The sequence below is a fragment of the Peromyscus leucopus genome, chromosome 14 (genome assembly GCF_004664715.2).
Source record: "Peromyscus leucopus breed LL Stock chromosome 14, UCI_PerLeu_2.1, whole genome shotgun sequence".
Classification (NCBI taxonomy): domain Eukaryota; kingdom Metazoa; phylum Chordata; class Mammalia; order Rodentia; family Cricetidae; genus Peromyscus; species Peromyscus leucopus.
The window spans coordinates 2,088,779-2,115,139 of record NC_051075.1 but is presented as its reverse complement, the minus strand read 5'-3'; the positions used below and the strand labels follow the sequence as shown (position 1 = coordinate 2,115,139).

The following is a 26,361-nucleotide window of genomic DNA, read 5'->3' as shown; positions in this document are numbered from 1 at the left end:
CACTCCCTGGGGGTCCCCTATACAGTTCAAGCCAAACAGCTGTCTCGCCTATCCAGAGGGCCCAGTCCAGTATCATGGGAGCTCCTCAGCTATTGGTCGACAGTTAATGCCTTCTTTAATTCAGTTTGCAAGATTTTTTTTTTTAAAAAGATTTATTTATTTAATAGGTATACAGTGTTCTGCCTGCACACCAGAAGAGGGCATCAGATCCCATTACAGATGGCTGTGAGCCACCATGTGGTGGCTGGGAATTGAACTCAGGACCTCTGGAAGAACAGTCAATGCTCTTAACCTCTGAGTCATCTCTCCAGCCCCAATTTGCAAGAATCTTATTGAGAACTTTTGTGTTTGTTTATCAAGGATATTGATGAACAGTTTTATTTGTTGTGCCTGTCTCTGGTTTGGTGTCCCAGGAATGCCAGCTTTGTAGAGTGAGTTTGGCCATGCCCCTGCCTTTCTACTTTAGGAACAGCGAGAGGAGCTTTTTTTAGTGCTTTAATAGCATTTGATAACAGACCTGTCCGGTCCTGGATTTTGTTACTGCTCCGATCTTTTGGCTTGAAATGCACCCACTGAAGTTAACATCCTGATTTAATTTGGGTAGGTCATATGTATCTAGACATTTATCCATTTCTTCTAGGTTTTCTACATTTTTGAAATATGTTTTCAAAATACTGTCCAGTGATTCTCTGAATTTCATTGGACCCTTCTGCAATCTCTTCTTTTTTTGTTTCTTATGCAATTTTATAAGTTTGGATCTTTCTTTTCTTTCAGGGTTTGTTGGTCTTATATCTTTTTTCAAATAACTTTTCTTTGATTCTGTGTGTTATTCTCATAGTTTCCATTTAATGATTTTCTGTGCTGATTTAAATTTTGTAAAATCTTTTATTATTGTATGCATATGATTGTTTTGTCTAAATCTATATCTGTGTACTAAGTGTGTGCCTTGTGCCCACAGAGACTAGAAGAGGATGCTGGATCCCTTGGAACTGGAGTTAAAGGTAGTTGTGAGCCACATGTGGGTGCTGGAACTCAAATTTGGGTCCTCTGGAAGACCAACAAATACTTTTAACCACTGAGCTGTTTCTCCAGCCCTCTGCTCTGACTTGTATTATGTCTTGCTGTCTGCTCTTGTGTTTGAGACCCTGAGGTAAATCATTAGAGCATTCAAGTCACCTACTGCTCTCATGGCAGGACCCGTGTGATCTTCTATGTCATTAATGGTTGTTTTATAAAATTCTTAGCCCCAACATTTAGTGTATATACTTCCAATTGTGATATTTTCTTGACAGATTGCTTTAATATAAGCTGCTACGTGTCTTTCCTGTGATTTATGCTTGTGTTGAGCCTGTAGAGGACAGGTGCTCAGTGCCTGTCAGAACTGTCTTTAGTAGTTGTTCCTCTTTGTATGTCAGAATACCCTCTTGGCCCATCTAGGTTTGTAGCCTATGGACCAGGCAGATCATCCCACTGTGGTGGTCTGAATAAGAATGGCCCCCATAGGCTCATAGATTTGAATGCTTAGTTATCAGGGAATGGCACTACTTGAGAAGGATTAGGAGGTGTGGCCTTGTTGGAATAGGTGTGGCCTTGTTGGAGAAAGTGCGTCACTGGGGGCGGGCTTTGAGGTTTCAAAAGCCCAAGCCAGGCCCAGTGGTTCTCTCTTCCCGCTGCTTATGGATCAGGGTGTATCTCTCAGCTACTTCTCCAGCATCATGTCTACCTGTGTGGTGCCACGCTCCTGGATTTGATGATAGTGGACTAAACCTCTGAAACTGTAGGCCAGCTCCCAATTAAATGCTTTATTGTATAAGACTTGCCCTGGTCATGGTGTCTCTTCACAGCAACTGGACAGTGACTAAGACACCCACCTTCCTGAGACTCCCCAGATCATACATTTGTGGCAGATGTGCTATATGGAGGGAAGTGTCTTCCTAGTGGATGAGGGGAAGACCACAGCACTGGAATCTGTGTAGGTGGAAGACCTGCCTCTCTGATTTCCAAAGCCTCCTAGTGTTGACAGCCCTGCAATAGAGATGTAGTCTTGGCTGTGGAGTTTCAGAGCAGTGAACAGCAGCTAGGAATTCCATTTATACCACCCCCACCACCCCCACCACCCCGACCTCAGGCCCAGGCTGTCAGACTCCAGTTACTCCCTGCTGAGCAGTCCGTCACCTTTCCCTGTGCACTTCATTGCCCAAACAGCCTCCTGCTGCCTACATTTTCCAGCGTTTCAGCACCTCCCCAGGGCAACTCCCCTGCCCCCACTCCCCCCACCTCTGCTCTATACAACAGTCCCATGCCTGACTCTCAGCCTGGGGTCCCGGCACATTACGTTCAGTCTCCCTGACTTGTGGTTGTTCCTATTATCTGGTCACCAGGGTAGCTCACGTTTACACAATAGATTCTCTGTTAAAATGGTGCCTGGCCACTGCTCTCTGAGTCACATAGACAGATAATGTGGGATTCTTCCTGACTTCTGGCTGAAGGAATTACAATCTCACCCAAACCTGCAACTTTGGTTTCCACTTGCTCTCCCCGTGCCAGGGAGCTGCATAGTTGGGCTGTATCCAGCTTGACTTGAGTTTCAGTGTGTAATGCAGTTTTATACTCAGTTGTTCTACCATAACTTTCCACTGCCGAAACTCTTCCTTCTTTTCCCCTTGGGGTAGTCTAGTTTCTTCTCGTCTGACTTTTTGGTGGCTCTCACAGTGGCAGCTTCTAGTCCACAGCCTTTCTTGAAGTCTTAGAATAATTGCTTGTGCAGTTTTGGTGTATTTATCTTCCATCCCACTTTCTCTAAGCTACTTCCGGTGGTTGGAGCTCATCTTGGGTCTCCTATCTGGACTTGTATCTATTAATAATAATAGCTTAGTTTCTCCTTTTGCAGTTTTTCTCATCCTGTTGTGTTGGCTAGAATCCCTAGAGCAATCCTCGGACTCAGCACTATGGCTCTAAGCACGCTCCATCCCAGCCATTGGGTTTTTGAGATGGGCCCCGCTATAGCCTCCCATGTGCTGGGATTACAGGTGTCTGCCATGCTTGGCAAAGCCTTTGAATGTAAACATTCTACTTCTCCTCACCTCCTGCTCACTGAATCTGTACATTGCCCTCCTGCTTATTCTCATGTGATGATCTTGCTTACTTTTAGAACACGGTAGCAATGAAAGAGAACATTCTTTGTCACTAAATCTAAGCAACTTGTTTAAAAATTCTGTTTTTGGCAGAGCCGGGAGATGGCTCACTGGGCATGGGAATCTCAGTTCAATCCCCACCACGCATGTGAAAAAGCCAGAGTATGGTTGTAGTGCCAACATGGGGGCAGCAGGGCTGGAAGGATCTTTGGGACTTGCTGTCCAGACAACCTAAAAGAATCAGTGAACTTCAGGTTCAGTGTGGAGAGTGACTGAGAAGACACAGGACAGCAACCGTTTGACCTCCACATACATTCACATACACATGCACTTTGTCATACACACAGGCACACACATGTGCACAGACACACAGACACACTGTCCTGATATAATGGATTGTGTGTGCCCTCCCTCGGGTTCAGGATCCCTGCCTTTCCTCCTTTCTGGCTCTGCAACCATCCTTCCATTCCTTCTCTCTGGATCAGCAAGGATTTTCTAGCTCTAAAGAGAATCAATTTTTTTTCTCAGCTTAAAAGACAAAACCCTCTACTCCAGTTCTCTGCTTCTCCCCACAGGAGAGTGCCTCCGAAGAATCATCCATATTTGCTCATGTCCTCCTCTCCCAAATTATTCTTTCCTGTGCTACTCTGATCAGGCTATTGTCCCTAAAACTCCACTGAAATTGCCCCTGCTAAGGACAATAACCAACACGTTGTCAAACAAATGCAGTGGGGCTCACCCCTAGTGCTATTAGTGCTTACTGTCTCAGCAGAGATGACAGAGCCGACCTCCGGGCCATGTGGCCATGTGAGGAGGGTGTAAATGCCTGGGTGGACTTCTACATTGTGTTTTTTTTTTTCTCAAAACAGTAAGGCATTTGGCTAATATAATACAAATAACATTCTGTTATTGGCAAAAACACCTTCTTTGCTAATTAAAAATTTGTAGTGTGTTAGAAGAAATGTGGTGTGTGTGGGGGGACGTGTGTGTGTGTGTGTGTGTGTGTGTGTGTGTGTGTGTGTGTGTGTGTAAGGCAATAGCTGTTGGCTTACAGAGGCGGCCAACACACTTCCCTTCAATGAGGAGACTTAAGGTGGGAGGGGAGCAATATAATGTAGGGAGAGCTAAACTTAATGGGGCCTTAGAAGGAAAGAGCAGCTTCTCTTTAAAACCTGGAGCGATGCTGCATTCATGAAAGATGGGGAGAGCATCTCTGCCAGGGATCTCAGGCCGATCCCTCAAGGGAAAGGTCTGATTGTTTATGGCTTTTGTGGGTGGCAGGAAGTTTCACATCACACTGTTTAGTTCAGCATAGGGTGTTTGACAAAGAGGACAAAGAAGCCAGGCCCACACTGAGAGCTGCCCCAGTACTGTTGTGGGATATTATTTTAAGATGTGTCACATTTGTTCATGCTGTGGAACATTTGTTCTAATGATGCAAAGATGTGTTGCGTTCTTTTATATTTCATTTGTTTAACTCTGTGAAGCTGTGATACTTTGCTTGTCTAAAACACTTAATGGTCTAATAAAGAGCTGGGCAGAGAAAGGATAGGCAAGGCTGGCAGGCAGAGAGAATAAATAGGAGGAGAAATCTGGGAAGGGAAGAAGGAACAAGAAAAGGAGGAGGATGACATCACGGGCCAGCCACACAGCCACATAGCCAGCCACAGAGTAAGAAGTAAAGAATGGTATACAGAATAGAGAAAGCTAAAATCCCAGAGACAAAAGGAAGATGGGATATTTTAAGTTAAGAAAAGCTAGCTAGAAACAAGTCAAGCTAAGGCTGGGCATTCATCAAAAAGAATAAGCCTCCATGTGATTTACTTGGGAGCTGGGTGGCACCCCCCCCCCCCCAAGAGTCAAAGAGACAATAAACACACAGCTACACAGTGCAGTTTGCTTCTCAGTCTGCCCCAGAGAGAGCTGTAGAGACATTTGATGTCCTGATGCAGGACGTGGTGTCTGGCCTAAATATGCTGGCTAAATGGGGCTGGACTTGGGTCCAGATACACTTCTGCTCTGGGAATAGTGTGGATGCCATGCTCTCTCAAGCTGAACTCTAGATCTGATTTATAAAGTGAGGGATTTGACTCTTCCAATGCTGATGTTCTGCACTTGATTTAGACTTATTTCTTACGTATTACATAGAACTAGTAGCATGAAGACAACTTCTATTTTAAAATGAAACTACACATATACTATTTTGCCATTTGAAATCCTGGGAAAGGAAATTCTGTATTAAAACTATTTCCACACTTACATTGTTTTTCTAGTAGCTTTGTGCTAAGCATGGGGAAAACAAATACTGAGAGGCAAAGATACACTCTCCTCACCCAGCCTCCCTCTGCTTGCTGAATCTATAGTTCGGCAGAAACTTTACTCAGCAAGAAGAGGGAGGACATGTTCCCAAAAGCCAGAGAAGCTATACTTTTTCCTACTTCTTCATTCATGAAAGATGGAACAATGGCAAGAGAACTTCCCTTCTGGAGTATGCAGAAGGTGTGGTAAGGGAAAACACTGGACCAAGGAATGTAGAACAACAAGGGACAGACAGGGTAATCCTTTACTTGGTCTTCTGGAAACTCCCAGAGTGGCCTCAGACAGGCCCCCACAGGAAATGCAGTTCAGACCTTTCCTGCAGTCGTAGAGGAAACCCCTACTCAGAGCAGTTAAATAACCAAATGCCTATTGGAATAAACCAGGTTGCTTTGGATGACAAAATAGAGAGAATAGAAAATTCAGGAGAAAACATAAAGAAATTTTTTTGGCAAATTTCTATAAATGAACAAAGACCAAAATTAATGATAAAAATAAATGGTGTTTTGTTGTCTGGTCTGGTAGACACAGGTGCTGACATTACCATAATTGCACCAGAATTTTGACATCCAACTTGGCCTCTTCAGGAGGTAAACGTTTAACTGTTAGGAATTGGAACAAGATGTCCAGAAGGACAGAGAGGAAAATTAAAACCATATGTGGCTAACATAGCTATGAACCTGTGGGGTCAAGACCTGTTGCAACAATGGAATACTCAGATTAACATCCCTCCAATCTCGGAAACAAATCATAAACTAGTACATGTTTCTGAGAGAAATACTAGAAGAGATTATTCTAATGAGTCATCACCAACCATCCATATCATACAAGAACAGGGAATAACTGATGATCTTCCAAAGACACCAACAGCTCTACCTTTAAAATGGTTACCAGACAAGCCTGTATGGGTTCAACAATGGCCTTTAACAACAGAAAAACTCCAGGCTTTAGAAGAGCTGGTAGAAGAACAGTTAAATGCTCAGCATATTGAAGAATCAACCAGCCCTTGGAATTCTCCTGTATTTGTTATTAAAAAGAAATCTGATAAATGGAGAATGGTAACAGACCTTAGAGCAATTAACAAAGTAATTCAGCCAATGGACTCTCTACAATCTGGAATTCCTTGCCTACTCTGTTACCAAAAGGATGGCCTCTCATAGTTATTGATTTAAAAGACTGTTTCTTTTTTTTTTTTTTTTTTTTTTTTGGTTTTTCGAGACAGGGTTTCTCTGTGTAGCTTTGCGCCTTTCCTGGGACTCACTTGGTAGCCCAGGCTGGCCTCGAACTCACAGAGATCCGCCTGCCTCTGCCTCCCAAGTGCTGGGATTAAAGGGGTGCGCCACCACCGCCCGGCAAGACTGTTTCTTTTCAATACCCTTACAAGAAAAAGACAGAGAAAGATTTGCCTTCATGGTGCCTACTTATAATTCTCAACCGGTTAAAAGATTTCAATGGAAGTGGCCAGGCACGAAGTATAGGTAGGACAAGCACAGAAGAGAATTCTGTGAAGTGGAAGGCTGAGGCAGGGAGATACTGCCAGCCACCACCATAGGCAGCATGTGAAGATGCCGGTAAGCCACAAGCCACATGGCAAGGTATAGATTTATAGAAATGGATTAATTTAAGATGTAAGAACTAGATAGCTAGAAGCCTGAGCCATTAGGCCAGTTAAATAACACACACACACACACACACACACACACACACACACACACACACACACACACAAGATTTCAATGGGGAGTCCTTCCACAAGGAATGTTGAATAACCCAATTCTGTGCCAATATTCTGTACAACAGCCATTGGAAATGATACATAAAAAAATTCCTAAATCTATAATTTATCATTATATGGATGATATTTTACTGACTGAAATGCAGACACTTTAGAAAGAATGTTTGAAGAAGTAAAGAAAATTTTGCCTTGCTGGGGATTACAAATTGCTCCTGAAAAGATACAAAGAGAAGATTCTATTAATTATTTAGGATATAAAATAGAGCTATAAAAAATTAGACCCCAAAAGGTGCAAATTAGGAGAGATTGACTACAGACACTTAATGACTTTCAAAGATTATTTGGAGACATTTCTCATCTACGAACTATTGTTGGGGTAAAAAATGATGAATTGAATAATTTGTTCAAAACATTAGAAGGTGACAAGGACTTAAATAGTCCAAGAGAATTATCACCTAAAGCTGAGAAAGAATTGGCCTTGGTAGAAAAGAAAGTACATGAAGGGCACATGGATCGTATTGATCCAAAGCTGGATTGCATTTTGGTTATTTTACCTTCTAGGCATTCTCCTACAGGAATATTAATGCAGAGGGAAGATATTATATTGGAATGGATATTTTTACCAAATAAAAAAATTAAAAACTTATGTGGAAAAAATCTGACTTGATTTGGAAAGGAAAACTGAGACTTCGTCATTTAGCAGGAATAGACCCAGCAGAAATTGTCATACCTTTAACTAAGGAGGACATTGAAAAATTATGGACAGAAAGTGAACCTTGGCAAAGAGCTTGCAGTAATTTTTTGGGAGAAATTAACAGCAAATATCCCAAAAGCGATAGAATTGATCTTATAAAGAGAGCTGATTGGACCTTGCCTCGAATTGTGCAGAAAAAACCCATATCTGGAGTTCGTACATTTTATACAGATGCCAACAAACAAGAAAAGGCAGGTTACAAATCAGAAAATTTAAGTAAAGTGGTTCAGAGTCCTTATAATTCAGTTCAAAAATCAAAATTGTATGCTATTCTGTTGGTATTAATGGATTTTTCAAAACCTCTCAACATAGTAACTGACTCAGTATGCTGAAAGAGTGGTATTACATATTGAGACTGCAGAATTTATCCCCGATGCTTCAGAATTAACTTCACTATTTATTCAATTACAAGATACAATCAGGAAAAGGAATCATCCTTTATATATAACTCACATCCAATCCCATACTGGTCTGCCAGGCCCTCTAGCACAAGGCAATGATGAGATTGATAAATTATTGATAGGAAATGTGCTGGAGGCCTCAGAATTTCATAAAAAACACCACGTCAATAGTAAAGATTTTAAAAAAGATTTTTCCATAACCTGGCAACAAGCCAAAGAAATAGTAAAAAAAATGTCCTACTTGTTCCTTCTACAATCAAACGCCATTACCAGCAGAATGTAACCTAAAGGGTACTCAGAGGAATGAAATCTGGCAGATGAACGTGTTTCACTTTGCAGAATTTGGAAAATTAGAATATGTACACCATACCATCGATACTTATTCAGGATTTCAATGGGCAACTGCTTTGAGTTCTTAAAAAGGTGATTCTGTAATCACTCATTTGCTAGAAGTTATGGCCATCATGGGTATACCTGCACAAATTAAAGCTGACAATGCTCCAGCATATGTCTCTGTTAAAATGAAAGTTTTTTGCTTATTACAATATAAAGCATATTACAGGTATACCACATAATCCTACAGGTCAAGCAGTTATAGAAAGATCAAACAGAACTCTAAAGGATATGCTAAATAAACAGAAAGGGGTAACAAAACTCCCCAGAAATAGACTGCATGATGCTCTATTAACTTTGAATTTTCTCAGTGCCAATGAGAAAGGAACAACAGCTGCAGAGAGACATTGGATAATAGAAAAAAACTACAGAATTAAATCAGCCTATATACTTGAAGGATATGCTGACCTCAGAATGGAAACCAGGATATGTGTTACGTGGGGACGAGGTTTTGCTTTTGTTTCTACAGGAGAAGATAGCTGTGGATACCATCAAAATTGACAAAGGTTTGATTTGAACAAGAGAGACCTCTTAATTAGAGGAGGTGATAGTTCATCAACCAGCATGAACTCCAATTTAAACTAACTTACACTAATAACACATGCCTTTTCATTTAATCAGAGAATAACTTGCCAAAAGGGAACCTCCCCAAAATTAGTCTTGGGGAAAGGTTTTTGTTTTTGTCTTTTAGGAGAATGAAGGCTAAGGAATCTGAAGAATACTGGACAAATGAGACAACTGAAGAAAAAGGACAAATCATCTATCCCAGGAAACAGAGTAAAATGACCTATTGGTATATCCATCTATAAAATTTTATAAGTCTTCCTAAATGTTTGTTTCTGCTTTTCTCTAAAGACATTTAACTCTATCGTCTTCTTGTAGTCCCAGTTCAATTAAAATTTAAAGCTGACTTTGGAGTTGGAGAATGGCTCTCTCCTCCTTCTTTAAACTCAAGCATATTGTTAAAAGGAAAAATGCAAACTCCCTGTTTCATGCCAGAAGAAATGAGCCATCTTCTGTTATGGGACAGGAGAAAAACTGTGGAAAACTAAAAGCCATGAGGAAGATAGTTACATACCGTTGAAATGAACAAACTCCTATAACAAAAATCCAGTGAAAATACAAGCCAGAGATGGGAGAAAAATGCAGCCCAAGTAAATGCCAAGATGACTTGGGCACTGCTTATATCCACAGGAAGAAATCCTCACAAAACAAAACTCTGGTACCATCAAGTACCGGTAAGAATATTCATTTCTGAGCTATCTGTACCAACTGTACCTCAGTAGGGAAAAGGCTGTTCTTGTAATATTTTCTTTTAAAAATCTGGTTTATATAATGGAGCAACTGTTCTGTATGAGTTTATACGTTCAACCAATTTTTTTGAAATATTATATAAAAACATTAACTATGTTCAAAATAAAATATCATGTACTGCTGCCCATACCTTTAGTAGATTGAAAATGATCTTTATCCATGTGAACTTTATTTAAAAACATTAGCAATGAGTCTGTTTCTATACAGCTGTCTGCAGCCTGTCTCTGAGAAGTGAAAGCTTTGATTGCTTTTGTCCTAGAAATTGTCTCTGTAATGTTCACTAAAAAGCAGTGTGAAGGGGAGGAGGCAGGAGCCCTTTCTAAGTTTACTCTAATTTTAACAGACTATTACCTTATTTCATTAACCTCCAATATCTACCAACAGAAAAAGTCAAACACCTAAGTGTGGTGAGGAGAAATCAAACTGTAAACACTACCAAGGGTGGGGCTTGTAAGCTTGAAGCTCTTCTTGCTTCTCCAGCCCCTGGACTCCAGGCTAACAGTCTCAGACATAGCTAACATTTACAGAGGACTTATGTGCTGAACATGGTTCCATAGCCATTTGCTTTTCATATATTTTCTGAAGTCAGTTAAAAAAAAGACATATGAGTGTTTTGCCTGCAGTTATATAAAAAGTTTTAAAAAATAAAGCCTCTAAAGAGACAATAAAGGTAATATAAAAATTAAGCCACGTAAGGATGGATATTACACAGAAAGTCGATTATATTGTGTTTGGAATTTTTAACTGCAGGAAGACATTTGATTGTAAAGGCTACTCAGTTAAACCAATGTATATATTTTAAAGATATCTTGATTTCAAAAATTTATGTCTACGGATACGTTGCTTTGGAAAAGAGATTCTGCTTTTGTTTCCACAGAAGACGAGAACCTGTGGATTGCTTCTAGGCTAATGTGGTTTGACCAGTCAAGACCCCCTAAAAGGTCTCTGATGACACCATAGCCCAGATGATACAACATCCAGAACTGTTTCAAGGCAACTGGCTCAGACAATGCAGCCAGACTACTCCAGTCAGGACTTGACTATAATTTTCTCAGGATCTCCATTAGATTACCAGCGCACTCATCCAGCAGGAAGCAGCATGAAAAACTACACCCAATTTCTCAAAATATTGTTTATAAATGTTTATTTTTATTTAAAACAGGTTGATTATAAAAGCAATATCTTTCTAAAAAAAGTGTAGATATGATAGGATAAAAGGGTGGATTGTTGAATATACTTTTAAAGAGCAATTTGTTTAAAATGTTTTACATTGGTATAGATTTTAGTTTATTAATAAAGTGAATTTTGTTGTACTGTATGTATTATTTCTACTCTTGTTTAAGGTATTATGTTTGTGCAGCTCATTTGAAATTGTAATGTATAATTAAAAATGCAGATGATTAGTCATCTATGATAATCAAACTTACAATCATGTTAGTTAAGTTTTCTAGGTATATATATATTTCAATTAGGTAGATAATCTTCAAACACTTCAAAGACTTACAAAATATGGCATTTAAAATGTGTGTTTACTTGGGTCTGAGTGGCTGTGGACTGGGCAGGACATAGGAAAACTTCAGCTACATATGAGTGTTTTGCCAGCATGTGTGTGTCTATGTATAAACATAGTACCAGTGGAAGCCAGAAGAGGACACTGGATCCCCTTGGAGTTATAGTTAGTTATTAGCTATCTCACGTAGGTGCTGAGAATTGAAACTGGACCTCTGGAAGAGAAGTCAGTGCTCCTAAGCCCTGAGCCATCTCTACAGCCCAAGGTCAGTACTTTTATTTCCATGTTTTCAGATACAAATGGTGGCAGAGAGGGTATTTCATCTTGTTACCAGCTAGTGAATGGCCAAGGCTAGGTTCAAAACCATTCAGTTTAGCTCCTGGGTGGGGGTGGGGGTGGGGAAAGAGAAGGAGGTAGGAAGGGAAAGAGGGTGTGAGGAGACAAGAGAGAAAAAGAGACACAGACAGATGTATACACACACACACACACACACAGATAGGAGACAGAGATGAGAGACACATACACAAACACAGAGGGAGAGACAGAGATGAGACATACACACAGAGAGAAACAGAGGGGAGAGACAGATCACACACACACACACACACACACACACACACACACACACACACACACACACACACAGTGCACCCAGTGAGCAGGAAATGAGTGTGCCTGACTCACACATCCCATATTGGCCTTGGATTCCCCAGGTAGCCAAGGATGACCTTAAACTGCAGTGCTGAGATTAGAGGCTTGGGCTGCCACAGCTGGGTTATGCAGTGCAGGGATTAAAACCAGGGCCTCATGTATGCAAGACAAGCAGTCTACCCAGTGTGTTATAAAACCAGTTGCAGAAGCTGTATCTTCTCAATCAGTAATCTTTGCTATTTGAGTGACCAATTAGAAAATGTTTACCAGGAAAACAATGTAAGAGTTATGCTTTTCAAATTCTGTTCTGTTCCCTGACAAACACTTAAAAACACTATTGTAATTCTACCTCCTGCTTTGAAAACCAGTTCCATTCTGTGCTGCTCACACCTGAGGGTGGGGAGTTATTGTCACACTGGGGCATTCTTTATTGTAACTTCTTTATTGTTTGCTGTATTAAACATACATTCTTACATAGACAGTTTGCTATGAATAAACAATAAAAATAAGGCAATATCTCAAGATGTGCTTCGCATACAAACATCATCTTGTAAGGACAGGAAGTCTGGATCCCTGTACATCAAAAAGCATTGTATTCTCAACATACCCAAATGTGTGTGTAAAGACAGCACATACACAATACAGTTTACTGAGGTTCCTTTATAGCATCATTCCTTAATCATCCTTTTGTGAAGTAAGAATGAATATTAAGAAATATGAAATCTGAACTGCACTTATTTTTATAATATCAATGTTAAACTCAGGAGAAACAACTTCATTGACTAAATTTTAATGTTTCAAAAGTGAAAGGCAACCTTAATTTTTTTGTAACCCTCTAACAGGGTCTTGAAGAAAACAAGTAGATTTTTCTCTCTTGTGAACAAGTATAGCAAACCATTATCATTAAGAATGTATATATATATATATATAGTGGGAACCATGCTCTTTCTAACATAGCAAGCCTAAGAAACCACCAGAAGCACAAATTTAACTCTACATATTTGTTAGAATTTTCAAGTCCTTGCTCCTAAGACAATTTCAGTACACCTAATAAGTACAGCAGGTCATTTAGAAAAACAGAAACAAAATATATACCCATTCTTTGCAATTCAAAAATTTTTAACATGAACAATATTCATATATAAAATTTATACTAATCTTTTTTCCTAAATACAGTTTATGCAATCAAGGTTTTCTTAAACAAGCCAAGCCTTAGGGGTATGATGTGTACAAACTATCAGTAGTGTATATTCCAAACTCATTCTTCCTATATTATGATATGACATAACTTTTCTGAATGAAGGTTTATGTTAAGGCTTAAGGTGTAAACACTTTAGAAGGTAACTTAGTGAAATTATTGTTCACTTAAAAATAAGTATCATTTCATAAACAGGCTCCTGAATGTTCAAACTTACATTTAAAATGCATTTACATCTTGCATTTCTAGAAAAGGCACGTTTTATATAGAAAAGCAGCAAAATTTTAAACCCACCAATTTACTGAAAAAGCCATTACTTTTTATTAGAAACAATAATGCTTCTCAAGATGTTGGCAACAAGGCATAGTATAGCACACATTTTATACAGTATATTTCCCCCATTTAATTATATTCCAGAAGGGGGTGGGATGCCTCCTTGGCTGTGGGAAGCTGATGTATTTGATGGACTATGTAAGCTGGTCTCCTTGTATACAAACCAAGCATTTCCTCCCCAAGGTATCATATTCAGAAAGCCAAAGATCTATGAAAGAGGGAAACAAATATAAAAATCTAATATTTGCTTTAATACACATACAAAGCAGAATAAAAAACAAAGTCTATACATACAGTCCATTGAACAAATTTTGGGGGCATAATTATTATTATTTTTTTTTATGGTTTTTTTAAGACAGGGTTTCTCTGTGTAGCTTTGGGACCTTTCCTGGAACTCATCTGTAGCCCAGGTTGGCCTTGAACTCACAGAGATTCTCCTGCCTCTGCCTCCCTAGTGCTAGGATTAAAGGCGTGCGCCACCGCCGCCTGGCGCATAATGACTTATTATATTCAACATGCTAATACTCTAAATCTGTAACATAAAACAACAAAAATGAAAACTTTTTACTTCGGCACATAGGATTACATTTGAGAAAAGCGGTAACTCCCTTTTATTACTCTGAATTTAGACTTTGGTATTCCAGGGTGAAAAGGCTCAGCAGGAAGCCGAGTCTGCATCTCTTAAGGTTTTCACTTTTCTTCCATTCTCTCTTCTGACTGCCCTCTGCTATTCCAACACTTGCAGCCAGAATTCTACTTCATACCCTGCACTCATCAGCACATAGTTTTCTTCCCACATACACACAGGAATGATGAGCCTACCTACCTTATTTAACAAAGCCCTTCAGTAATCAGTGATGGTGACTTAGGAAGTTAAGAGTGGGGTAAGAAACTGAGGAACTATGTAACTAGAAAGCAAATGCTTTACAATTTTTGTATAAGTACACACAAAATTTTTATGAAATTGTCCCAGTCACAGCACTACCTATCAATAAAAACTCTAAGTATTGATGTTTACATTACAGAGTTATTATCAAGAATGTGGGCAAACTGCTTTATAAAGCAATATTGTCTTCATCTTATGGAAAAGTGTTTCCTGGAAAAAGCGTTCCAAAATAGAATATATTCAATGTTACTGCCAATCAACTTCAATTTGATGAAATTGATGAATATAATGAATCACATATGTTACATTTTACAGATTTAAGAAACTCTTAAAAGTGTTCATTTTATGTACTCCAAATAAAACAAACTTAAAAAAGAGAACAGGCACAAAGTCAGATCTGGTTCAAAAGTTGTATCTCCTCAGAGGGCTGTAAAACATACGTTTCTCAGCTGTACAACAAAGCTGACACACTGCTTCTCATATTCCTCTCAGAATGGCTGAGTAACTTAAGATACTATAGCACAATGGTTAGCACATCTTTTCAGTACAAGTTACCATTATTAGTGTCTTTTAGTCTTTAAATCTTGGTTACAGGTAATACTTCCATAAGTAAGTAAGTAAGTAAGTAAGTAAGTAAGTAAGTAAATAAATAAATAAAATAAGTGCGTGCGTGCGTGCGTGCGTGTGTGTGTGTGTGTGTGTGTGTGTGTGTGTATCCCAATTAGAACCCAAGTAGCTTAGTAAAATAAGAATCAATTTACTCACAGAGATTATTGAAAGTTACTTTCTTAAATGCTGTTCTAGCAAATGAAAAAACTGTGCAAGCATCAGATACTTACCACGGATACATTTAGGGATCCCATACTAGTCACGGAACCAAACTGACACGTCGCTTTTGACAGACAAGGATCAAGTTCCTTAATAATATTGTGTCCAGTAGCTATTTTAATATCTGTAAGAGCTTTAGCCCAGGCTGAGGAACTCACCAACCACAAAAAAGTGGCCACAAGAGTAATAATAAAGTCCTAGAGCAAAAATAAGCACCAGTTAGTAAGCAATGAATTTCAAAGCAGCACATTTTCTATAAGCAATAAAGAAATAAGGACTATGTTTAATCCCATGGTATCAAGAAATGGTCCTCACGATGTACTTTACATAAAAGGTCATTCAGTCTAATCACCATTGGTGTTTACTGTTTCTAACACCATGCCGAAGACACAGTAAGACTTAATCATCTCCTTAGAAGCTTACAATCTAAATCTTATTATTATTATTATTTTTGGTTTTTCGAGACAGGGTTTCCCTGTGTAGTTTTGGTGCCTGTCCTGGATCTCACTCTGTACGACCAGGCTGGCCTCGAACTCACAGAGATTCACCTGGCTCTGCCTCCCGAGTGCTGGGATTAAAGGCGTATGCCAACATCGCCCGGCAATCTTATTTATTTTTTAGGCAGGGGTTTGCAAGTCTTGAACTCAAATCTTTTTGTCTTCTTGCAAGAATGGCTGCGTGTTCCTTTTTTAAAAAAAGTTTTAACTTTGGTATGTGTGTGTATGCCTACATTGTACACATGGAGAACAAGAAGTAGTTCAAGTGTCTTCTCTATTGTTTGAGACAGGTCCCTCACCGAAGCTGAGGCTCACCATTTCAGACAGGCTGTCCAGCTAGCAAGCCCCCAAGACCTACCTATCATCTCTGCATGTAACACTGAAACTGAGATAAACTGTACATGCGCGCTAGAGATCTGACGGGGACCCTCTGGCTTTCCTAAGTGCTTCATCCCCTGAGCTGTCTCTCTAGCTCTGAAGTCCACTTTTTACACAAAAAGGCAGCTTCCCAAGATGTCACCATAATCTTAGCCATGTATTCTGAGACTCATACTTCACCCTGTCGTCAACAACAAGTGCATTTCTCCATAATCTCTTTGTTCTGTTTTTCTTTTTGAGACACAGTCTTACAGTGTAGCATTGGCTGGCCTGGAACTGGATATGTAGACCAGGCTGACTTGAACTCACAGAGGTCCACCTGCCTCTGCTTCCTGAGAATTAAAGTGCTGGGATTAAAGGTGTACACTATCAGATCAGGTGTTTTTTTCATCCCAACTGCAAAAGTCTTTGATCCAGCTTAGACCTATAAACCAACCCTACCATTTTTTTCTTTTTAACTGCCCCTTACTTCACTCGAGTCACTTATATTCTAAGTTATAATCCCTTGCACATACAGTATAAACTCCCTATCATCCTACTTGCTTCTATGTTCAGATAAAATTCTCAGTCTTGTTAAAAATAATTGTCCAGCCGGGCAGTGGTGGCGCACGCCTTTAATCCCAGCACTCGGGAGGCAGAGCCAGGCGGATCTCTGTGAGTTTGAGGCCAGCCTGGGCTACCAAGTGAGTTCCATGAAAGGCGCAAAGCTACATAGAGAAACCCTGTCTCGAAAAACCAAAAAAAAAAAAAAAAAAAAAAAAATAGTTGTCCAAAAGATGGATTAATGAAGTGGTTAAAAAAGAGAGAGAGAGAAAAAAAGAAGACAACACAACCAAGTCTTTTAAGTTTCATGACTGAATTTTAAGAATGTTCATTAGGGGCTGGAGAGATGGCTCAATGGTTAAGAACACCGGCAGTTCTTCCAGAGGACCCAGGTTCAACTCCCAGCACCCACATGGTGGTTTATAACTCCCTGTAATTCCAGTTTCTGAGGATCTGACACCCTCTTCTGGTCTCTGTGGGCCCTACATGCATGTGGTGCACAGACATATATGCAGACAAAATACCTATACATGTAAAATTTTAAAAACCATATTTTCTAGCTATATAAAATTACATATAATACATATAATTATATATAATATGTAAGTGTGTACACACACACACTATATATATATACACACATATACATATACAGTTTAAATGAAAATTTGCTATCTAGGTCAACAATGTTCTCCTCAAGATCCAAAAGCCATAGACTTGCTAACAGAAACCCTAACACCAGGCCTAAGAGTTGTCCAAGAGACACCCCCCCCAACATTATATGCTATTGCTGTTGCTTGCCCCATAGAGATGCAAGGTAAGTGCCTATTGCTGAAGGTACTGTGCATTTCTGAAACAGAACCCAGAGGACCTGAGCTAGATCCGAACCGAGTGTTTCCTCCCTGAGGACTAGCTTTCATGGTACCAGAAGGCACCATGCAAACTTCCAAGGGAGGGAAACAACCAATAGTCTTATTCAGCTATGATGGTTATGAATCACAATGACCAGCAGGGCATGCACACTGTGGCAGAAACCAACAGCTATTTAATTGGATGTTAGGCCTCCTCAACAAGAGGGAAATCATGCCTGGTACTGGAAGCCAAGCCAACTACCCAGAGCTAGAGAAATCATGGATCTTGAAGGAACCCTACAACTGCCACTTTATTAAATAAACCGGAATAATTTCTAACTACATTCTAAATATCTACCCCTAAACCCACAGATAAAGAAACTTTTCTTTACAACAGGCAGAGACTTCACAGAAAACCAGTCAATACATCTATAATACAGCTCCTGCATCCAAGGCTCAGGGATCTTGCAGAAGAGGAGACAGAAAGTATGTAAGAGCCAGAGGACAGGAGATTTGCTGTGAGATCATGCCTCCTATAAATGCCACAGAAACCACGCCCATGAAACCTCATCAACATGGCTGCCTAAAGACTTGAACAAGGACACCACCAGTAGACATGCTATTATGTAAGGAAGAGAGCTGAGGACGTCTCAAGCCTAGACAGAGAACTACAGACAACTAAGGAATGCTCAGAGTAGGAGAAATAATCTTTCCAATAAAGAGGCCCCTGATTGGTTATCCAATACCAAGTGGTCAGTCCTGAAATCATCCATATACAAGTAGCATCATATGAACTGACCAAGTCCTATTCACATATTTAGGAAAAAAAATATAATAACAATCAAAGAAAAAGAGGCCATGAATTTGAGAGAGTAAGGGGGGATACATGGGAAGGGTTGGAGGTAGGAAAGGGAAGAGGGGAAATGATGTAATTATAATTTCAAAAAATAAAAAATTTAAAAAACAATGTTCATTTTATTAACAAAAAGATGAAGCAGCATCTTTTGAACTTGAGTAGCTTTCTATTAAATTCTGTTAATTATTACATTCCCAAAAAATAAACATGAAGGTTTTAATGTTCTGAATATTTTCTTATAGAAGTAACAGGAAAAAAAAAGAAGAAAAATCTCCTTACCCAATCTTTCCTGTTGGAGAACTAAAAACTATCCACTGGACTGGTTACAAAGATACTGTGAGTATGAATCTGTGTAATGTGAAGTTTAAGTCTCACCTTATTTGGTCTTCCTGTGAATTCATGAACTAAATAGGAATGGCACTACGTTTATAGCTTTGGTGTTCCTCTAAGCACTACAAGGCATCAGCTAGTGTATGTTAACAGCAAAGCTAACCCAAAACCAGTTACTCCAAACCCAGAAATGAGTTCTAAGGCTTATCATAGAAGAATTATTTTTATTTATTTATTTTTTTTTAAATTCCTTTATTGATTTAATATGCATACAGTGTTCTGTCTGCATATCTGCCTGCACACCAGAAAAGGGCATCAGATCCCATTATAGATGGTCGTGAGCCACCATGTGGGTGCTGGGAATTGAACTCAGGACCTCTGGAAGAACAGTCAATGCTCTTTAACCTCTAAGCCATCTCTCCAGCTCTCATGGAAGAATTCTTAAAAAAAAAAAAAAATAATGAAATTACATTTTAATTATCTTGGACCAGAGAGATGGCTCAACAGATAAAGGTGCTTGTCAGCAAGGCTGACAGCCTGAGTTAGATCTAGGGACCCCACCAAGTGGAAGGAGAACAGACTCATACAAATTATCCTCTGACCTCCACAGTGTACCATTGCATGTGCACACACGTGTACTCACATACACACACACAAAATCAATGTTAAAAATTTTTAAAAGATTTTAATTATCTTATCAGCCACCTTTTAGTCATACAGTGAATAAATATTGTGCTTAAAGGACAAAACCAAGGGTTAATTACACAAGCACGGTATTTGCATTTGAGCTCTCTACTTCCTCTTGTCCATTTAAACTAAACCGTGTCCATCAGAGAAAAGAAATACTGCAGCTGACACTCTCTGCATTGTGGGAACACTCCCCTCCTGACTCCTGTCCTCTGCTCTACTTTTGCTGCAAAAAGACATTTCCTAAAAACTTCTTGTCTTTAGAAACCTGATAAAATGCCACTAAAAAATTCCCTCAAGGCTAAAGTTAGAGCTTTGACCAAAATATGTCAAATATCTTAATTTTCAGTTATTTTCTCCCTTTTGAATTCTTGGCTAAAACATCAGTTTTTCTTCTGGTCTTGCTTAATTTTGTGTATGTGTATATAAATGCTGTTTGTAACATGTGTGGAGGCCAGAACTGAGTGTCAGGTGTATTCCACAGCTATTCTCTATTTTCTGAGACAGGGTTTTTCATTGGGCCTGAAGCTCACTCATTTGGCTAGACTGCCTGGTCAGTGAACTCTACACCCCTAGTTCTGGGGTTACATATTTATACTTCTATGTGAACTCAGATCCACCATGCCTGCATAGCAAGTACTTTACCAAGTGAGGCATCTTCCCAGCCTTTAAATCTGATTTGCTGATAACTAGATTAACCTAACATGCACATATTTGAAAAGTAGGAACTTCCCTAAACATGGTACAGAAGATAAACACTGGTGGAAGAAAAGAGAGAGGTTACTGTGGTCCCTACAAAGTAGACTCATCCTCCTAGACCCCAGTCATAGAGCAGTCTAAGTGAATCGTTCAACCTCGAGGCCTGCAACCAGTAAGTTAAAGTGATTCATGAAAGACTTTAGAATTTGGAAATCCTTTTTTTCTGTGTTTTACTCTTAATATTCCTGATTTGATGTTTAATTCCTGATTAAATCATCTGCTACTTAATACAAAAAGTACTATATTAAAAAAGAAAACTTAGACTCAAAAATCTGAAAATGAAAACTTTAGTGCAGAATTCAGAATAATGCTAATCAACAACAAACTTATTCTTATTAATCAACAGCACCTAAAAGTCAATGAACATTTAAAATTTGAGTATGTAAAAATTTACTTTTATTACACAGGCCCCACCTCCACTGATTGGGAATAAGGGGTGGGTCCCCAAGGCCCTGCCTGGATAGCCCAGCTTTCTAGGCCCTAGGCCTCCAGGGGCACACACTGTGCCCCCCCCCCCACAGCCCAGTCTTAAGACACTGGCAGCAGCATCCTCCCCACCCTTGCCAACCATCTCATACAGCACGGCACCAGCTACCACCAGAGCCACAGGCCCCACGTGTAACGACTGGAAGAAGAGGGACTCCTGGAGTCACAAGCTCCACCTGTACAAACTGGAGGAAGAAACAGGTAGACGGCAGTGTAAGAATACACTAAAAAAAAATAAAGAGCAATATGGCACCACCAGAAACTAGTGGTTCTACAACAGCAAGACCTGAACATCCCAACACAGATGAAGCAAAAGAAAACGACCTTAATAATAACTTTATGAAGATGATAGAGGCCATTAAAGGGAAATGAAAAATTCCCTTTAAGAAATGGAGGAAAAGACAATTAGTGAAAGACCCCCGCTCCATTATGAGGACATGGGGCGTTGGGCCGATGAAATGTCCCCCCCCAATAACTTAGCCTAAGAAACGCCATTCTAAAGGAATCAGAAAAACAGGAGTTCACAGCCGTAGCCAGCCATCCGGCCTTGAGAGAGATAACTATGGCCAGCCATCCGGCCTTGAGAGAGATAATTGTGGTCAGCCTTGGGAGAAAGACAGTTGAGTTAAATTAGGATATTTTATGGCGGGCCCCTGGCCTTGAGGAATAAGCAGCTGGCCTGGGCAAGGCCAGATCAGCCACACACATACGACCCCCAAGTTCACCCTGGCCTTCTTTGAAACAACCAATAGGGACCCTGTAACTATGCTTCTTGCTTCTGTAACCGCGCCTCTGCCCTGGAATCCCATAGAAAGTCCCCTTTGCCCTAGGAAGGCGCGCAAGTCCTCCGAGAGACTTCGCCCCGGGTACCCGTGTATCTAATAAACCCTCTTGCTTTTGCATCTGATCGGTGGTTTCGGTGTGTTCCTTGGGTTTGGGGTCTCTCCTGAAGGAAGATCTCCTCTGGGGGTTCTTTCATTAGAAGAAGTCAATAAATCCTGTACAGAAAGCCGGTGAGGGGCAGGGATCAAACAAGTGAAGGAAGCAGTTCAAGACCTGAAAATTGAAATATAGGCAATAAAGAGAACATAAACTGAGGGAATTCTGGGAAAGGAAAATCTGAGTGAATGAACAGAAACCGCAAATGCAAGCATAGCCAACAGACTACGAGACATGGAAGAGAGACTCTCAGGCTTTAAGGACATGATGAGGAAACAGATTCATCCATCAATGAAAATGTTAAAGCCAGCAACTTTTTTAACACAACACATCCAGAAAATCTGGGACATGATAAAAGATCAAACCTAAGAATAATAGTAATAGAAGAAGGAGAATTACAGCTCAAAGGCACAGAAAATATATTCAACAAAATCACAGAAGAGGGCTGGAGAGATGGCTCAGCGGTTAAGAGCACTGACTGCTCTTCCAAAGGTCCTAAGTTCAATACCCAGCAACCACATGGTGGCTCACAACCATCTGTAATGAGATCTGGCGCCCTCTTCTGGCCTGCAGCCATATAGGCAGGCAGAACACTGTCTACATAGAAAATAAATCTTAAAAAAAAAAAAAAAAAAGGCGGTGGTGGCACATGCCTTTAATCCTAGCACTCGGGAGGCAGAGGCAGACAGATCTCTGTGAGTTCGAGGCCAGCCTGGGCTACAGAGTGAGTTCCAGGAAAGGCGCAAAGCTACACAGAGAAACCCTGTCTCGAAAAACAAAAACAAAAACAAAACAAAACAAAACAAAAAAACAGAAAAACAAAAAACAAACTCACAGAAGAAAACTTTCCCAACCTAAAGAAGGATATGTTTATGAAAAGACAAGAAGCTTATAGAACACCAAATAGACTGGACCAAAGAGGGGGGGGGGAAGCCCCTCACCACATAATAATCAAACCACTAAACATACAGAACAAATAAAGAATATAAACAGCAGCTAAGGAAAAAGGCTAAGTAACATATAAAGGCAGACTTATCAAAATTACACCTGACTTCTCAATGGAAACTCTGAAAGCCAGAAGGTCCTGGACAGACTTTCTGCAGACGCTAAGAGATCACAGATGCCAGCCCAGCAAAACTTTCAATCACCACAGACAGAGAAAACAAGATACTCCATGACAAAACCAGATTTAAACAATACATACCCACAATTCCAGCCATATAGAAAGTACTAGGAAAAAAAACTCCAACTCAAGAAAGTTAGCTGCACCCACAAAAATACAGGCAATAGATAAACCTCACACCAGCAAATCCCAAAGAAGAGAAACACACACTACCACCCACACCACCAAAACCAAAAATAACAGGAATTATCAATCACTGGTCATTAATATCTCTTAGTATCAATGAACTCACCTATAAAAAGACACAGTCTAACATAATGGGTATGAAAACAGTATCCATCCTTCTGATGCATACAAGAAAAACACCTCAACCTCAAAGACAGACATCATCTCAGAGTAAAGGATTGGGAAAAAATATTTCAATCAAATGGACCTAAGAAACAAGATTGTGTAGCTATCCTAATATCTAACAAAATAGACTTCAAACTAAAATTAATCAAAAGAGATGGAGAAGGACATTTCATATTCATCACAGGAAAAATCCATCAAGATGAACTCTCAATTTTGAAAATTTATGTCCCAAATACAAGGGCATCTACATCTGTAAAAGAAACTTTACTAATCATACATCAACCCCCCCCCCACCCTAACAGTGGGAGACTTCAACACCCCACTCTCACCAATGGACAGGTCTGCCAGACAGAAACTTAACAGAGAAATAATGGATGTTATGACTCAATGGACTTAACAGATATCTACAGAACATTTCACCCAAACACAAAAGAATATACCTTTTTCTCAGCACCTCATGGAACCTTCCCTAAAATCGACCACTTACTCTGTCAAAAAGCAAAACTCAACAGATACAAAAAATTGGAATAACCCCCTGTATCTTATCAGAGCACCATGGCTTAAAGTTAGAATTCAACAACAACACAAATTGCAGAAAGCCTACAAACTCATGGAAACTGAACAATGCTCATCTAAATCATCACTGGGTCAAGGAAGAAATAAAGAAAAAAATTAAAGACTTCCTAGAATTCAATGAAAATGAATGCACAACATACCTAAACTTATGGGACACTATGAAAGCAGTGCTAAGAGGAAAGTTCATAGCACTAAGTGCCCACATAAAGAATTTGGAGAAATCTCATACTAGTGACTTAACAAAACACCTGAAAGCTCTAAAACAAAAAGAAGGAACGTCACCCAGGAAGAGCAGACAACAAAAAATAATCGAATTGAGGGCCGAAATCAATAAAATAGAAACAAAGAGAACAATACAAAGAATTAATGAAGCAAAGAGTTGGTACTTTGAGAAAATCAAGAAGATAGACAAACCCTTACTGAAACTAACCAAAAGGCGAGAGAATATCCAAATTAACATCATCAGAAACAAAAAGGGGGACCTAGCAACAGACACTGAGGAAATCCAGAGGTTCATGAGGTCACACTTCAAAAACTTGTACTCCACAAAATTGGAAAATGTAAAAGAAATGAACAATTTTCTGGATAGGCACCACATACCAAAATTAAATCATGATCAGATAAACAATTTAAATAGACCTATAACCGCTAAGGAAATAGACACAGTCATTAAACGTCTCTCAACCAAAAAAAGCCCAGGGCCAAATGGTTTCAGCACAGAATTCTACCAGAATTTCAAAGAGCTAATACAAATTGTTCTACACAATAGAAACAAGAGGAACATTGCCAAACTCTTTTTACGAGGCTACAATCACACTGATACCCAAACCACACAAAGAAGAAACTAAGAAAGAGAATTACAGACCAATCGCTCTCATGAACAATGATGTGAAAATATTCAACAAAATATTGGCAAACGGAATCCAAAAACACATCTCCTCCACTACTCCCCTCCCCCCCAAAAAAAATCCACCATGATCAAGTAGGCTTCATCCTAGAGATGCTGAGATGGTTCAACATCCGAAAATCTGTTAATGTAACCCACCATATAAACAAACTGAAAGAAAAAAAACCACACGATCATTTCATTAGATGTGAAAACGCCTTTGACAAAATCCAACACCTCTTCATGATAAAGGTCTTAGAGACATCAGGGATACAAAGAACATATCTAAACATAATAAAGGCCATATACAGCAAGCCAACAGCCAACACCAAACTAAATGGAGAGAAACTCAAAGCAATTCCACTAAAATCAGGAACAAGACAAGGCTGTCTACTCTTTCCATATCTATTCAATATACAGTAAGTACTCAAAGTCCTAGCTAGAGCAATAAGACAACAAAAGGAGATCAAAGGGATACAAATTGGAAAGGAAGAAGTCAAACTTTGACTATTTGCAGATGATTTCATAGTATACATAAGTGACCCCAAAAATTCTACCAGGAAACTCCCACAGCTGATAAACACCTTCAGTAATCTGGCAGGATACAAGATTAACTCCAAAAAAAAAAAAAAAAGTAGCCCTCCTATATACAAATGATAAACAGGCTGAGAAAGAAAGAAATCAGAGAAACATCACCCTTTATAACAGCTACAAATAACATAAAATATCTTGGGGGTAACTAATCAAACAAGTGAAAGACCCGTACGACAAGAACTTTAAGTTTTTGTTTTTGAAAAAAAAAAATCTCAGGAAATGGAAAGATCACCCATGCTCTTGGATAGGTAGGATCAACATAGTAAAAATGGCAATCTTACCAAAAGCAATCTACAGATTCAATGCAATCTCCATCAAAATCCCAACACAATACTTCACAGACCTGGAAAGAACAATACTCAACTTCATATGCTAAAACAATCCTATACAATAAGGGAACTTCCGAAGGCATCACCATCCCTGACTTCAAGCTCTGCTATAGAGCTATAGTAAAAACAGTATTGGCATAAAACCAGACACATGGGTCAATGGAATCAAACTGAAGACCCTAACATTGATACACATACCTAGAACACCCAATTTTTGACAAAGAATCCAAAATTGTACATTGGAAAAAGAAAGCATCTTCAACAAATGGTGCTGGCATAACTGGATGTCAACATGTAGAAGGCTGCAAATAGATCCATATTTGTCACCATGCACAAAACTTAAGTCCAAGTGGATCAAAGACCTCAACATAAATCCAGTTACACTGAACCTGATAGAAGAGAAAGTGGGAAGTAGTCTTGAATGCATTGGCACAGGAGACCACTTCCTAAATATAACACCAGTAGCACAGTCACTGAGAACAACAGTTAATAAATGGGAGACCTCCTGAAACTGAGAAGCTTTTGTAAGGCAAAGGATACGGTCAATAAGACAAAATGGCAGCCTACAGAATGAGAAAAGATCTTTACAAACCCCACAACTAACAGAGGGCTGATCTCCAAAATATATAAAGAACTCAAGAAACTAGATATCAAAATACTAAATAATCCAATTAAAAAATGGGGTACAGACCTAAACAGAGAACTCTCAACAGAAGAATCTCA

General features: G+C 39.4%; 1 protein-coding gene across 2 annotated transcripts in view; it reads right to left on the bottom strand.

Annotated features, from left to right (window-relative positions):
• Nucleotides 1-12,982: 12,982 nt before the first annotated feature.
• Nucleotides 12,983-26,361, bottom strand: part of Sypl1 (synaptophysin like 1) — a 31,484-nt gene continuing 18,105 nt past the window's right edge. For both annotated transcript variants that reach the window (XM_028878473.2, XM_037210491.1), the window contains 2 exons: nucleotides 15,465-15,650; nucleotides 12,983-13,947 (listed from right to left, as the gene is read on the bottom strand). In XM_028878473.2, coding sequence (XP_028734306.1) covers nucleotides 13,813-13,947; nucleotides 15,465-15,650 — 321 coding nt within the window. In that variant the 3' untranslated portion in view covers nucleotides 12,983-13,812. The remainder of the gene's footprint in view (nucleotides 13,948-15,464; nucleotides 15,651-26,361) is intronic.